Here is a 12119-nt window from a genome sequence, read left to right on the forward strand (position 1 = left end):
CATTATCTTTATAAACTTAGTTACATTTTAAATTGAATTATGTTACTTTATCGTATAGTCTTCTGCACATTACTGTTCCCATGGGTGATTTGTGACTGAATGAATGGCTGTGCCGTTTGTGTACTGCAGACAGTAGCATGTATGCCATGTGCTTGTGGAAGGGCGTCGCCATGTGCTCAATAGTCTGTATGCCATATATACGTGAGTGCATGCTTGAGTAATAACTAATGATATTAGGCTGTGTTACTTTTGCTTTTATTCTTTGTATGTATTGTGAGACTATGTACATCATGTAACATTTTAAATGGGCATTTGTATCCTAAGGCAAGGAAATGAAATGAAATCCGTTGTAACCTAAATGATTGTATGGTTATAATTTTGTTTATTTGTTTTTTACAAGCAGCATTGTATATTATAGTGAGTGAGTGAGTTTAGTTTTACGCCGCACTCAGCAATATTCCAGCTATATGGCAGCGGTCTGTAAATAATAGAGTCTGGACCAGACAATCCAGTGATCAACAACATGAGCATCGATCTGCGCAATTGGGGACCGATGACATGTGCCAACCAAGTCAGCGAGTCTGACCACCCGATCCCGTTAGTTGCCTCTTACGACAAGCTGAGTTGCCGTTTATGGCAAGCATGGGTTGCTGAAGGCCTATTCTACGCTGGGACCTTCACGGGGTTGTATATTATATGTCATGAATAAGTGATAAATGTGTTTTAATTATATTTGATTTTTTGGTTGCATGTGACCTTTAAAATTTGATCATAAACATCAAATGCCCGTACCCTAAGTCATCTACCCTGACTTTGAAGCCCTCATCAAACACGTCACATCCGACACGACCGAACAAAGTTTCACGTACAAAATGCAGGAACATAAAGCTTGTGGGTATGAGGTCATCTGATGCGATGGACAAACAAATGCTTCCATGATCTACTGAGGTCACGTTGTGGCCGAAACATTTCTCACGTCTTTACAACACAAAGAGAAAACAATTAGGTAAAGTTTTGTTGGACCCTATCCCCAAGAGGATGTGCTCACTCATGTCAGGGACCCCTTAAAGGTGATTCCATGAGCGAACACAGGTCGATACTGATGTGCTTAAAATTGATCCCCAAAAGATGCCCATCCCCCTGGTGTTTCACAACCTTCACAGGTACGATTCCAACCTCATGATGCATGACATCTCAAGGGTCAACAGTAACATCAAGTTCATCCCCAACAACATGGAAAAATAGATCATCTTCTTGCTAAACAGTCTGAGATTCATTGACAGTGCCGACTTTCTCCATGTCAACTCGGTTTTGTTGAGGAAGGGCGTGTACCCCTAAGAGTACATGGTTGATTGGTCTAAGATTACCTCCCATGAACCACTTTCATAGTTACTTTGCTGACTTGAACATCTCCAACGACAATTCTAGCACGACTTTGTGAGATACTCGATTCTGATTGGCTGACTGCTGCACGTGACCGTCCTTAAACCTAAATCAAGGACCGCTAATTACACGTCGACCGCTTCACCTGTGTATGAATACATAGCACTCGCTGACCATTTTGTTTGTAAACAAACATGTCGTTTGCATTCGACATAGGCGATTTTCACCTTGATACCTTCTACAAAATATTTGGAGAAGAGGAATTTGATCTAAAACCGGAATGGTTCGATGACGACCTGCTGGAATCAAGCGGTACAAATGAAATTCTTCAACAAGAGAATACTGGTACATCTTTCGGCACACATTGAGTGTCACTGAATTAACGCTAGACTCTAGATTCCACATAGAGTGGTGCCGGGTATTACAGAACTGGTAACATCACATGCCACCTATGTTGGTAATTCCCTCGATGTTTCATCACTCGTAGCTGAAATAAATAAACAAAACGAACCTGACAATATCTATATATGCGGGGATGGAATTTTGTTCAGTGACGGCCGCTTGTTCGGTAATACCCGACACCGCTCTACAAAAACAGTCACACAAGACTGTACTGTATACGGTTGCCACTGACACAAAGCACAAAACAGTATGAATTAAAATGAAAATGAAATTTATTATTATAAACAGTAATAAACTTAAAATACATTAACATTATTTTCCCAGATGAAGGAAAGCTTGAACCCGCTTCAAAGCGTTTCAAGACCGTAAGCGAAACCGAACTGGAGACTACTGTATTGGACTCCCGAAGCAAGTCTACATTGCAAACTACCACCTGGGGTGTGAAAATCCTAAAACGTAAGACCTATAAATATGTTAAACGAATTAAAATAAAAACAATACAATATAAAACAAAACAAAACCCACATCTAGAATACTGCAGTACAGAATTCACTGTTGTGTATAAATCAATAAAACCATTTTTGTTTTCCTTTCATTCAATCTAGAGTGGCTAGAGTTTCATGGACAATTGCCAGATTTCAAGACTCTCACTGTGGGTGAGTTGACTAAAGTCCTGAAGCAGTTCTATGCAGAGGTCCGGAACAGCGAAGGCAACTTTTACTCAAAGTCTTCATATGTCAGAATCCTGGCAGTGATTCACAGACATCTTCGTCAGCCACCGTTCAGCTTGAACGTGAACATTCTACAAGACAGAGAGTTTCACTGTGCCAATACCGTCTTTAATGCAATGCTTCGAAAAATAAAGCAGTTAGGCTTCGACAATGCCAAACATCACCATGCTATTTCGGAGGGGGATTTGGTAAAGATACATAATCAGCAAAACGTTGACAATCCTGCTGATCTTCAAAGCAAAGTTTGGTTTGATCTCACATTGGGATTTGGGCGTAGGGGGTGCGAGAATCAAAGGGAGCTATCTGTCAATTCTTTCGGAGTTGAAGTTGATGATGTTGGCTGCGAGTTTATTACTATGACTCACAGTGAGGCCACTAAAAACCACCCTGGCGGTATCGGGGACTATGAATATGCTAAACCCCGCATTTATGCCACCGGTACCCCTCTATGTCCAGTTCTGTCATTTAGAAAATTTGTTTCCAAACTGAATCCCCAAATCAGGCTTTTTTCAAACAACCACGCAAACCAGTCTCTGAAAGTGACGATGTTTGGTATACCACAAAACCTTTGGGCCATAACATGCTAAAAACAATGATGAAGCAAATCTCTGTTAAATGTGGTCTTAGTAAGCAGTACACAAACCATTGTGTTCGGTCCACCACTGTAACACTCTTATCACATGCAGGTGTTTTACCAAAATAACAGGTTACAAAAACCATCAAAGTTTATCATCTTACAACACTGATTCATCGGCAGCCATTACTCAGCCATCCTTCACACCGGCAATGAAAACTCGGCCTATCCCTAACCTGATGCCTTTGATCCCCGCTGGATCGTCAGTTGTTGCACCATCCACATCTACTGTAAACGTGTCCAATATTAAAACTGGCATGTCTGGCCTATTCCAAATTGGCAACAGCAGCGTGGTGATTAATAATTACATCTGTGAGTAAAAGTTTGAAAGTTTGAAGCGACAACACTTTACAGTCGGGGTGAGGTGATTTTTCAGTTGCATATAATTGCATATAATTGTATAAAATTGTTTAGGGGTTCTACACTATGTAACTGACAGCATTGTATCCACATGTAACAGACACAAACAAGTTGTTTGAGCATCCAAAATAAAGTTCTTGTACTTTGCAAATGTTTTGTCTAAATCTTTGCACATCCTGTTCTTGAGTTGGATGATTCCATATCGATTCCTGGAAAAATGCCCCATCACAACTCTGTGCTCTTGCGCGCGAAAGTGTCCGGATTTCAAACACGTCTCAGTCGTGCTAGAATGGAGATAAAGGTATTCTGTTTTCATTTTTGCGGTCCTTTATCTGTTATATGTTTCATTTACCAGTCTTAAATCAACAGATAAAGGAACACAAAAATGAAAACAGAATGCCTTTATCTCCTAATTATGACAATGCTTGGTGTTGACATCTTGCTTGTTATTTAGGAGATAAACATCATGTGTTGGCCAATTTCTGGGTGTTACTGAGTATTTGAAGCACGGGAATGCATTTGGAACCGACGGCGTCAGACGTTACTGTGTTCTGTAATCTGATTGGTTGAAAAACATGATTAAATGGTAATAGATTCCCTGAAACTGCTAGACTATTTACTGCGTACTGACACGTAGAAACCTCGCAAACAATTGTTTTGTCGAGTCATCAACAGTGGTGACGTCATTCAAATCATATTGTGACGTAAAGTTAGAATGACATCACAAATGAGCAACTCCAGATGCTACCATGGGAACCAGCTGAAACGGCCTTCTGATGACACTTCACTGCTGTACCCATACTCGATGTAAACGAGTGCAGACACTAAAACCCCTTGGTTTACTTCTGTGTTTACAATGTCGATAAACATCATGTGTTGACCAATTTCTGGGTGTTATTGATGTTTATCTCCTAAATGACAGAGGCTTGCATGTTCAGTTTAAAAGTTTTATTAAGACCCTCCACACCAGTTGATGGCTACCCGCAAACTGTCACATGAAAAACACATGCACAGTCAAATTGAGTTAATTACATTTTTGTCTTTTACATACCTCTAAAACAATAAATGTAAAACTAGTGATGCATACATACAATCCTCACAAAGCACTGCTATAACTGCAGTTTACTCAACACTTGGAATGTGTGGGAGAAACTAGACTAACCATTTAAGCAATTACCATGATCTGTATTTAAGGACGAATGTAGTGCTGCTTGATGATGTTTTCCAGACTTTCAGAGAAACATGTTTGAAACAGCAACTTGACCCTGCTTGGTGCTACACCTGCCCCAGTCTATTATGGGATGCACTCTTGAAGTATACCAGAGTTAAATTGGAATTGTTAACTGATAACGACTTGCACCTGCTCATCAAGTACATGAAAGGCAATGACTTGAATAAACCCACCAATCATTTCCTCTAGCTTGGCCATGAGTCAACCTTTGTCCATGTGCTGGTTCTAGTTGGGTAATAGCGAACATTTTGAAATGAAGAACATAACGACTATCCCTTAAAATTTTAAGAGCAAACATATTCGAAGTGGATTTGGACTATACTGAAGAACTGCATGCCTCCCACAATAATTATCTGCTGGCTCCTGAATGACTAACGGTGGACCAAGACTGGATGTCAGACAATCAGCAAGATTTGTTGGGAGAGAACACACTAGACAATTTGGAAAAACTTGTACCAAATGTGATGAACACAAGAAAATATGTCATATACTATCTGAATCTGTAACTGTACTTATCTCTGGGAATGAAGGTTACCCAAAATATATCAGATTTTGATGTCTCATCAAAGTGCTTGGATGGAACCTTACATTCAGTTGAACAGTTTGACCTGTGAGAACAGGCCATGGGTGACTTTGAGGAAAAACTCTACAAACTGATGAACAACTCGGTATTTGGGAAAAAATGGAGAATTTAAGGAAGCGCATCAACGAGAAATTATTCTGATCACACCAGGAGGAAAAACTAAGGAAACTCATACCAGGATTTAACTGAGGCAAAATGTTCGATAACACATTGATGGCTCTACACACAACTTAAACTCATATCAGACTGAATCAACCAGTCTATATTTGTACAGAGGAAATGTACATATATTGAGAACATAGAGCAAGTGAGCAATACTACAGCCATATAGTGATGAAAAATATTGTTGATATACAATGACACAAGTTAAAGAACCAGTCTGCAATGGACTGTAAAATACCCAGCTAACATCATATTACTGGGTCAGTGCTAGCATTGTCCTGGCCTGTACTGTTGGTATTGGCATAACGTACACCAGTATAGAGCCAGTAATGGACCAGTGCCCGTTACAGGCAAAACTGTACCAGGACACATATAAATGGTTACTGTAAACACAACACTACAATGCTGTACTGGCCCAGTACAGGTAGTGCACTTACTGTCTGTGGAATTGTCAGAGATGATCTCAGGACCATGTCGTCTGTTCTAGAGAGGTGGCCAAAAGGTAGAGGTTGACACTTTCCATATTTCAGAGTGTAAACTGATGCAATGTGACTCTAATAGGAACAATCTTTGTTTTGAATCACTTGTAGCAACTACTTTTGCTACTCAAGTTAAGTGTTGAGCTAAATTTTGAATAACAGCATGGAGTATAAATTTTGCTGAAACTACAGCATTTTGAAAATTTTAAACATTCGGTGGTTCATCACATATGCCATGTTTTAAGATCACGCAAAACCTGTTTGCATATCTTATTCAAAAGCATAAGTTAAATTCAGGAGGAATTAAACTCATATGGATAAACTTGTGCTTTGTTTTGTTTTTCTCCTTCAGATTATTGTTTGGTGTCAGCTTGTTTTAAACTTATAACCGGACCAGTGCCAGTCAAAGGGCAAATTAGGCACCCGTTATGGCTGTGTACTGGGCCAGAGTTCTCTGCCTGTACTGGTCCAGTTCAATGCCACTGAGTAAAATAGTACAGGCCCAGTTCTGGAATGCCTTAAATGGGACTGATGCTCTGACTTCACTGGGCCAGTGCTGGCCCAGTTATGTGATGTTAGCTGGGATAACTAGAGTATCACAAAAAAAAGAGTTAAAAGTAACTAAAGTAATGTCGGAAATAGAAAAAAAAAACTGTTTTGAGGCTGTTACTCTGTATACCTCTGCAAATAGGATATGTTGAAATAACTCACTTCGGCCTAACTGGGCATGCATTCAGTGGAATGTGTAAGAGTGTATCCAGTAAAGCATGTTTACTTGTAAAATTGAGCAAAACTATAACTAAATGCTGAAAACAATAGATCAGACTATAGATGGTCACTCTGCCATGTATGACGACAGACCATTGACTCACCTGGCATGAAATGCATGCGCTGGCTACAGGCACAAGGGATCATCTCCAAAGATATTTTGTGCTTTTTCATGTGTATTAACTATGTGTCATCGGTTGATGAACACCTTACATGAATTTATTTCACGAAGTTTATGTTAAGATATGTGACAGAGTATGATACCTGATACCAACAGATAAAGATCGTATGAAATGTCTCAAAATATACAGGTGGCATGACCAACCGTGACTAACATTATTTATAAACTGTAATGACATGTCGTGTAATTCACCTGTTTAATTCCCCTAAAATATTATCATATCTTAGCTGACATCTATATCCCCTAGACTGACCCTAACCTTCATCTGCGACACCTGTCCTGGTTTTGCTTTTGCTTTTGAGATGACCCCTCCCAACTTTCTTTTTTTATGGTTATTATTATTTTTTATGACAGCTATCATTTATAATGAAGCTGAGTCTAATTTCAAAATGGGCATTTAAAAAGTGACAATTATAATACAATATCATCGTACACTAATTTGCATAAAGCCATGGATATACAGAGATATACAGAAGTTCTTCCAGTAAGTTTTTGAATCAGTGTTGTATATGTAGTTCAGGTGAATTAGATAATATCTGAGGACCTTTGTGTGAGAATTTATTCCTAAAATAGACTTGAACATCATACTGAACTTATCTCTCAGTCTCCATCTAGCTACATCATTTCCTGAACATGAGTAGAAAGACAGATTGTCTAGGGAAAAGGGTATAACACCCGGACACCACCACCACCACCCCAATCAGGTAACATAAGGAGAACTCATGTTCCATGAAAATTGTGAAGTTACAGTTTGGATATTTTTGGTATTAAGAGATCCGCATATCTTTCACACACAAATGATACACAGTACTCATCTTCAAGAATTCCCAGATTGCAACTTACATACATAGTGTTGTGTTTTCATTAGTGTATATTTTGGTCTCAATAGATTTAATTTAAACAAATGCAATGCACTGTGTAATTTACAGAATGCATGATTCAAAGTTCTACCACTTAGTACTGTAAGGGATAGTTCAGGCTGTAATAATGATTTGAATGTCAAATAATGTGGATGCACAAAGTGAGTCATGCCAGACCAGGGAATATGTATCACAGACCCATTGGGTAAAAATACTGACAAACATAAACATTTCTGTTTCCTGCATTTTGAGCTATCCAAACATATGAAAACCAGTAGTCACAAGAAAATGACGGATATCTGAAACCCATGCAAGTTTACTTCTAAACCTGACAGTGTCAAACTACAAACTTAAAATCTGTGGATACAGAACTTCTCCTACACTTCCCCTGTCTTGTGGAACACTATCCCCCTCAAATACTCTGAATCTCTTGACTCTTTTAAATCAAATCTAAAAACCTACCTATTTCTCCAATATCATGACCACTAGCCTTTATTGTTTATGTACTATGCACCTACTCATTGTGAGTGTCTAAACTCTGTATATATTTTGTATGCATTTTAATGTACTTATGTACATGTGCCAAGATCATGGATCTGTTGGTGGATATGTGCACATTATGAATAGGTACTATATTAATATTATCGCTATTTACCATTTACCAAATTCTTTGAGGAATAAATAACACTGGTGAGGATGGCAGTGTGATTCCATTCTCAATAATTTTAACCATAACTTTCTAACACGTATTTGAGTGGACACATAAGGTCCTCAACATTGCCTTATTTGATGCATACTTGCCGACATTTAGAAATAGTTTGAAGTATGCATTCACAATACCTTGCCTCCATATTTCTGAACCATGTAGTATACAGGCATGATTTTACTGTCAAAACATTTACAAGGAGCTGTGATGGCAACATGCATATTAATATGAAATACATGGAGAAAATAACTTCACTGTGTTTGAGGGAGATAGTTTGACGTGTTTTTCACCACTTCAGTGATGACAACAGAACACCAAGGCAGCTATAATAGGTCACAGTTTTAACGTCTTGACTTCATGTCAACATTGGAAGATGGGAACACAGACTTTTAAGTTTGTCATGTAGGCAACTGAAGGAAAACCAAGTTCTTTGGATAACAGATACAGACAGCTTTCAAATAATCGGTTTTATCAGTTCCATAATATTGTTAATGTGTGGTAGAGTTGTGTATGTAGTGATTATGTTTTATCATTTAGCTGTTTTACTTTAGCAAGTTCAAAATAATGTCATTTGTATATTTCAGGCAATACAGTAATTAATAACCATTTGTTGCATCAATTTCAGATATATGAACCAGTCATCATTACTGATTTATAATAATCAAATCTCTCATTTCAGGCTGCGTAAGATATTTAAGCTGTTGTAAGTAAAGCTCATTTCTTTTGTTAATTTATTTCATTGGGTAAGTCCATTTCAGTGTCGGGTAGTACAGCTAGCAATGAAAGTGTAAGCTTAGGTATGTCAGTGATTAGCTAGTTTTGAATTAGGTGTCCTACATCCCAGCCTTTTGTTTCCACATGTTTTTTCCTATCACTTACACTTTGGATCAAACAGATTCAGGACAATGAATTAAGAAGGGTTGGTAATCATGTATTTTTTATGCCACTGTAATGTATAAAGCGCAACATGTAAATATATCTATGTCAGATTAATATTATGTCTCAACGTGTCAGATGTACTCTGTGTGTATGTGTGTGTGTGTGTGTGTGTGTGTGTGTGTGTGTGTGTGTGTGTGTGTGTGTGTGTGTGTGTGTGTGTGTGTGTGTGTGTGTGTGTGTGTGTGTGTGTATGAGTTGAGTGTATGTGTATAAGAAATGCCTTATTTGATCATATGTGTGTTTTTTTGTGGAAGTGGTAGTAAATCGTATTGTTTATTACTGAACTGATAATAGCGTAGATGAATATTTAGATATGTAAATAGTATACATGGTATGTTTTATATCATGAACAGCCTGATACCAGATATTGGTCAGATGCCACAACAACACCCCCGTGGGAATCATAGGGTATATATGTTTATATCTATTTGTAGAGTACCTAGTATACTGTAATAGGCGTGGTTTTGATGTTCGTTACCCAGTGACAGCAGAGCTTGAGAAATAATTAAGTAGGAATAAGATGTTAATCAACCTTCATTGGACTTTGCGTTGTGTATTTTTTAAAAAGAATGTAATATTTCAGGCTGATGTGTTCTCTACCTTCAAACTCAGTAACCAGTTCGTTAATCAGGCATGTAGGGAAATTAACAGAAACAAGCAAACAACTGACAATAATTTATTACAAAACAGAATACGTAGAAAAATACAAACAAAAACTTAACAACTGATAAATGACACAGATCAGTTAAACTTCTATTTTTAAACCACCCCTGTTCTTAAACAAATGTTACACAAAAGCTATAAATCCTAGTTCGTTTCCTACTCCTAATTTTCCCCCAACCCAACCAAACACTAATAAAGAAACCTAACAATACATGACCTAGTTTAATGTTCGTTTAATGTTCCACTCTTTAAACGGGGAGGGAATGAGCCTGAAACTGGATCTGAAGAGCGATTTTACCTGATGTTACTCAGTTGACCGAAGCTAGACAACTGAATACGGAAGGCCAGGTCACTTATATAGCACTCTAGAACGACCTCCGACATGGGTCAAAGTTCACCTACTGATCGCGGATGTTTCTGCCAATCAGAGCCTACCCAGCATATTTAGCACCAACCACATGGCCTACCCAATGTATCTAGCACTACAATGAACAGTCACCCTGGTCGGAAAGTTATCCCGTAACAGAGGCAAGTGAAACAATGTGCTACAAGACTAACCGATACACAGCTATTCTATACGTGGTATGTAATGATGAAATATACATTTATGCACTCCCATGCCCTGTACTTAGGATAGAATTTAACCCAGTTTTTCTACAATACACATAATTATACATGTTTGTTATGGCATTCCAATTAAGTATAATATCAGGCATGTGATAATGCCATATTCGTATTTCATACAATGTTTATGATACGCTAAGTTTATATTTGTATCGCTTATGACTGTGTAAAGTGTTTCTTTTATATGTCAGCTTGTGAGAATTGTACTCTTATTATTCCATTCATTGTTGCAGGGTGTCAATTTGTCATCAATTTAATCAACAAATAAACAGTTCTCACACCCTAGCCTGTGTCATCATGAATGCATTCACAAGACCATCTTAATGGTTGTAACAAATGTGCCAGATCATTTTAGGTGTTTTCAATATACTTTAATATAATTGTTAGGTGTGACTTCGGTGTGTGCATCAAGATGCTAACTGGTCTTGAAAAAAAGTGTTGTACTACTGTAGCACATGGTCTTTGGCAATGTGGTGGACTCTTGGCACATCTGATATCGATGTCATGAGTGGAAAGATCATGTGAGTTTAACAGAATATGCATAATAATGGCCAAAGTTCAGATAACAGAAACTGTTTTTGCAATTGAAAATAAATATACATATTTTTTAATTAACTGAAACTTTGTGTATATGTTTCTGATAATAATATCTTTCACCCAGCAAATTATTGCAGTTCTCTTGTATTCTCCTTGAAGTCAGACTATGTGTGGTGATGATTCAACTTGAAGGAGAGATGTGCCACGGGTAATACAGTTTGCAAGTCATGCATTGACCCCAACTGAAGAACACTATTTTCAATCAGAAAGAAAAGCTATTGGCTTGTTTGGTTAATTTGAAGAATATGTTTATTAGTAGTTGAAACCTCCACTTGAAAAAGCAGTGAACAAAGAGGAAGTTGCTAGTGGATGACAGAATGACAAGACTCCTAGGATGCACCCTTATACTATCATTTGGTGCCTGGGTGACAAGGAAGAGATCACTATGTGGACATAAGTTTTTAATTTTTTGTCACAGAAATCATACCAGTGGTCAAATCTCAACTTAATCAAAACACTTGCTACTCAGAATTTCCAACAGGGAGATAAAATATAATATGTGAAAAGGGTTTTCATTATGCAGCAGTTATACATTTCACAAATGTATGAAAATTAGTATGCAAAAACAATACCTGATACTACACTAAGGTATCTGCTAATACCCTTTTGGTCATCAGTTGCTGAACTAACTGGACAACTTGCTAGTCCTGCTGTGGCTGCAGCAAAAGCAGTTGTAGCAGCAGAAGAACTTGACCTGTAAAGAAAGACATAATGCATGAAAAGATGATAGTATCATTTCATTTGTTTTGTTTCTATCCTTATATTTATTGCTATTTTTGTTCCTGTTCATTTCCTGCAACATTAGTTGAAATCTCC

At 37.8% G+C, this 12119-nt stretch overlaps 1 protein-coding gene across 2 annotated transcripts in view; it reads right to left on the reverse strand.

Moving 5' to 3' along the window:
* LOC137278153 (ras-specific guanine nucleotide-releasing factor 2-like) overlaps positions 1–12119 on the reverse strand; it is an 802775-nt gene that overhangs the window by 334876 nt on the left and 455780 nt on the right. For both annotated transcript variants that reach the window (XM_067810323.1, XM_067810322.1), the window contains one exon: positions 11876–11997. In XM_067810323.1, the coding sequence (XP_067666424.1) occupies positions 11876–11997 (122 nt within the window). The remainder of the gene's footprint in view (positions 1–11875; positions 11998–12119) is intronic.

This window comes from Haliotis asinina, chromosome 3 (genome assembly GCF_037392515.1).
Source record: "Haliotis asinina isolate JCU_RB_2024 chromosome 3, JCU_Hal_asi_v2, whole genome shotgun sequence".
NCBI lineage: Eukaryota > Metazoa > Mollusca > Gastropoda > Lepetellida > Haliotidae > Haliotis > Haliotis asinina.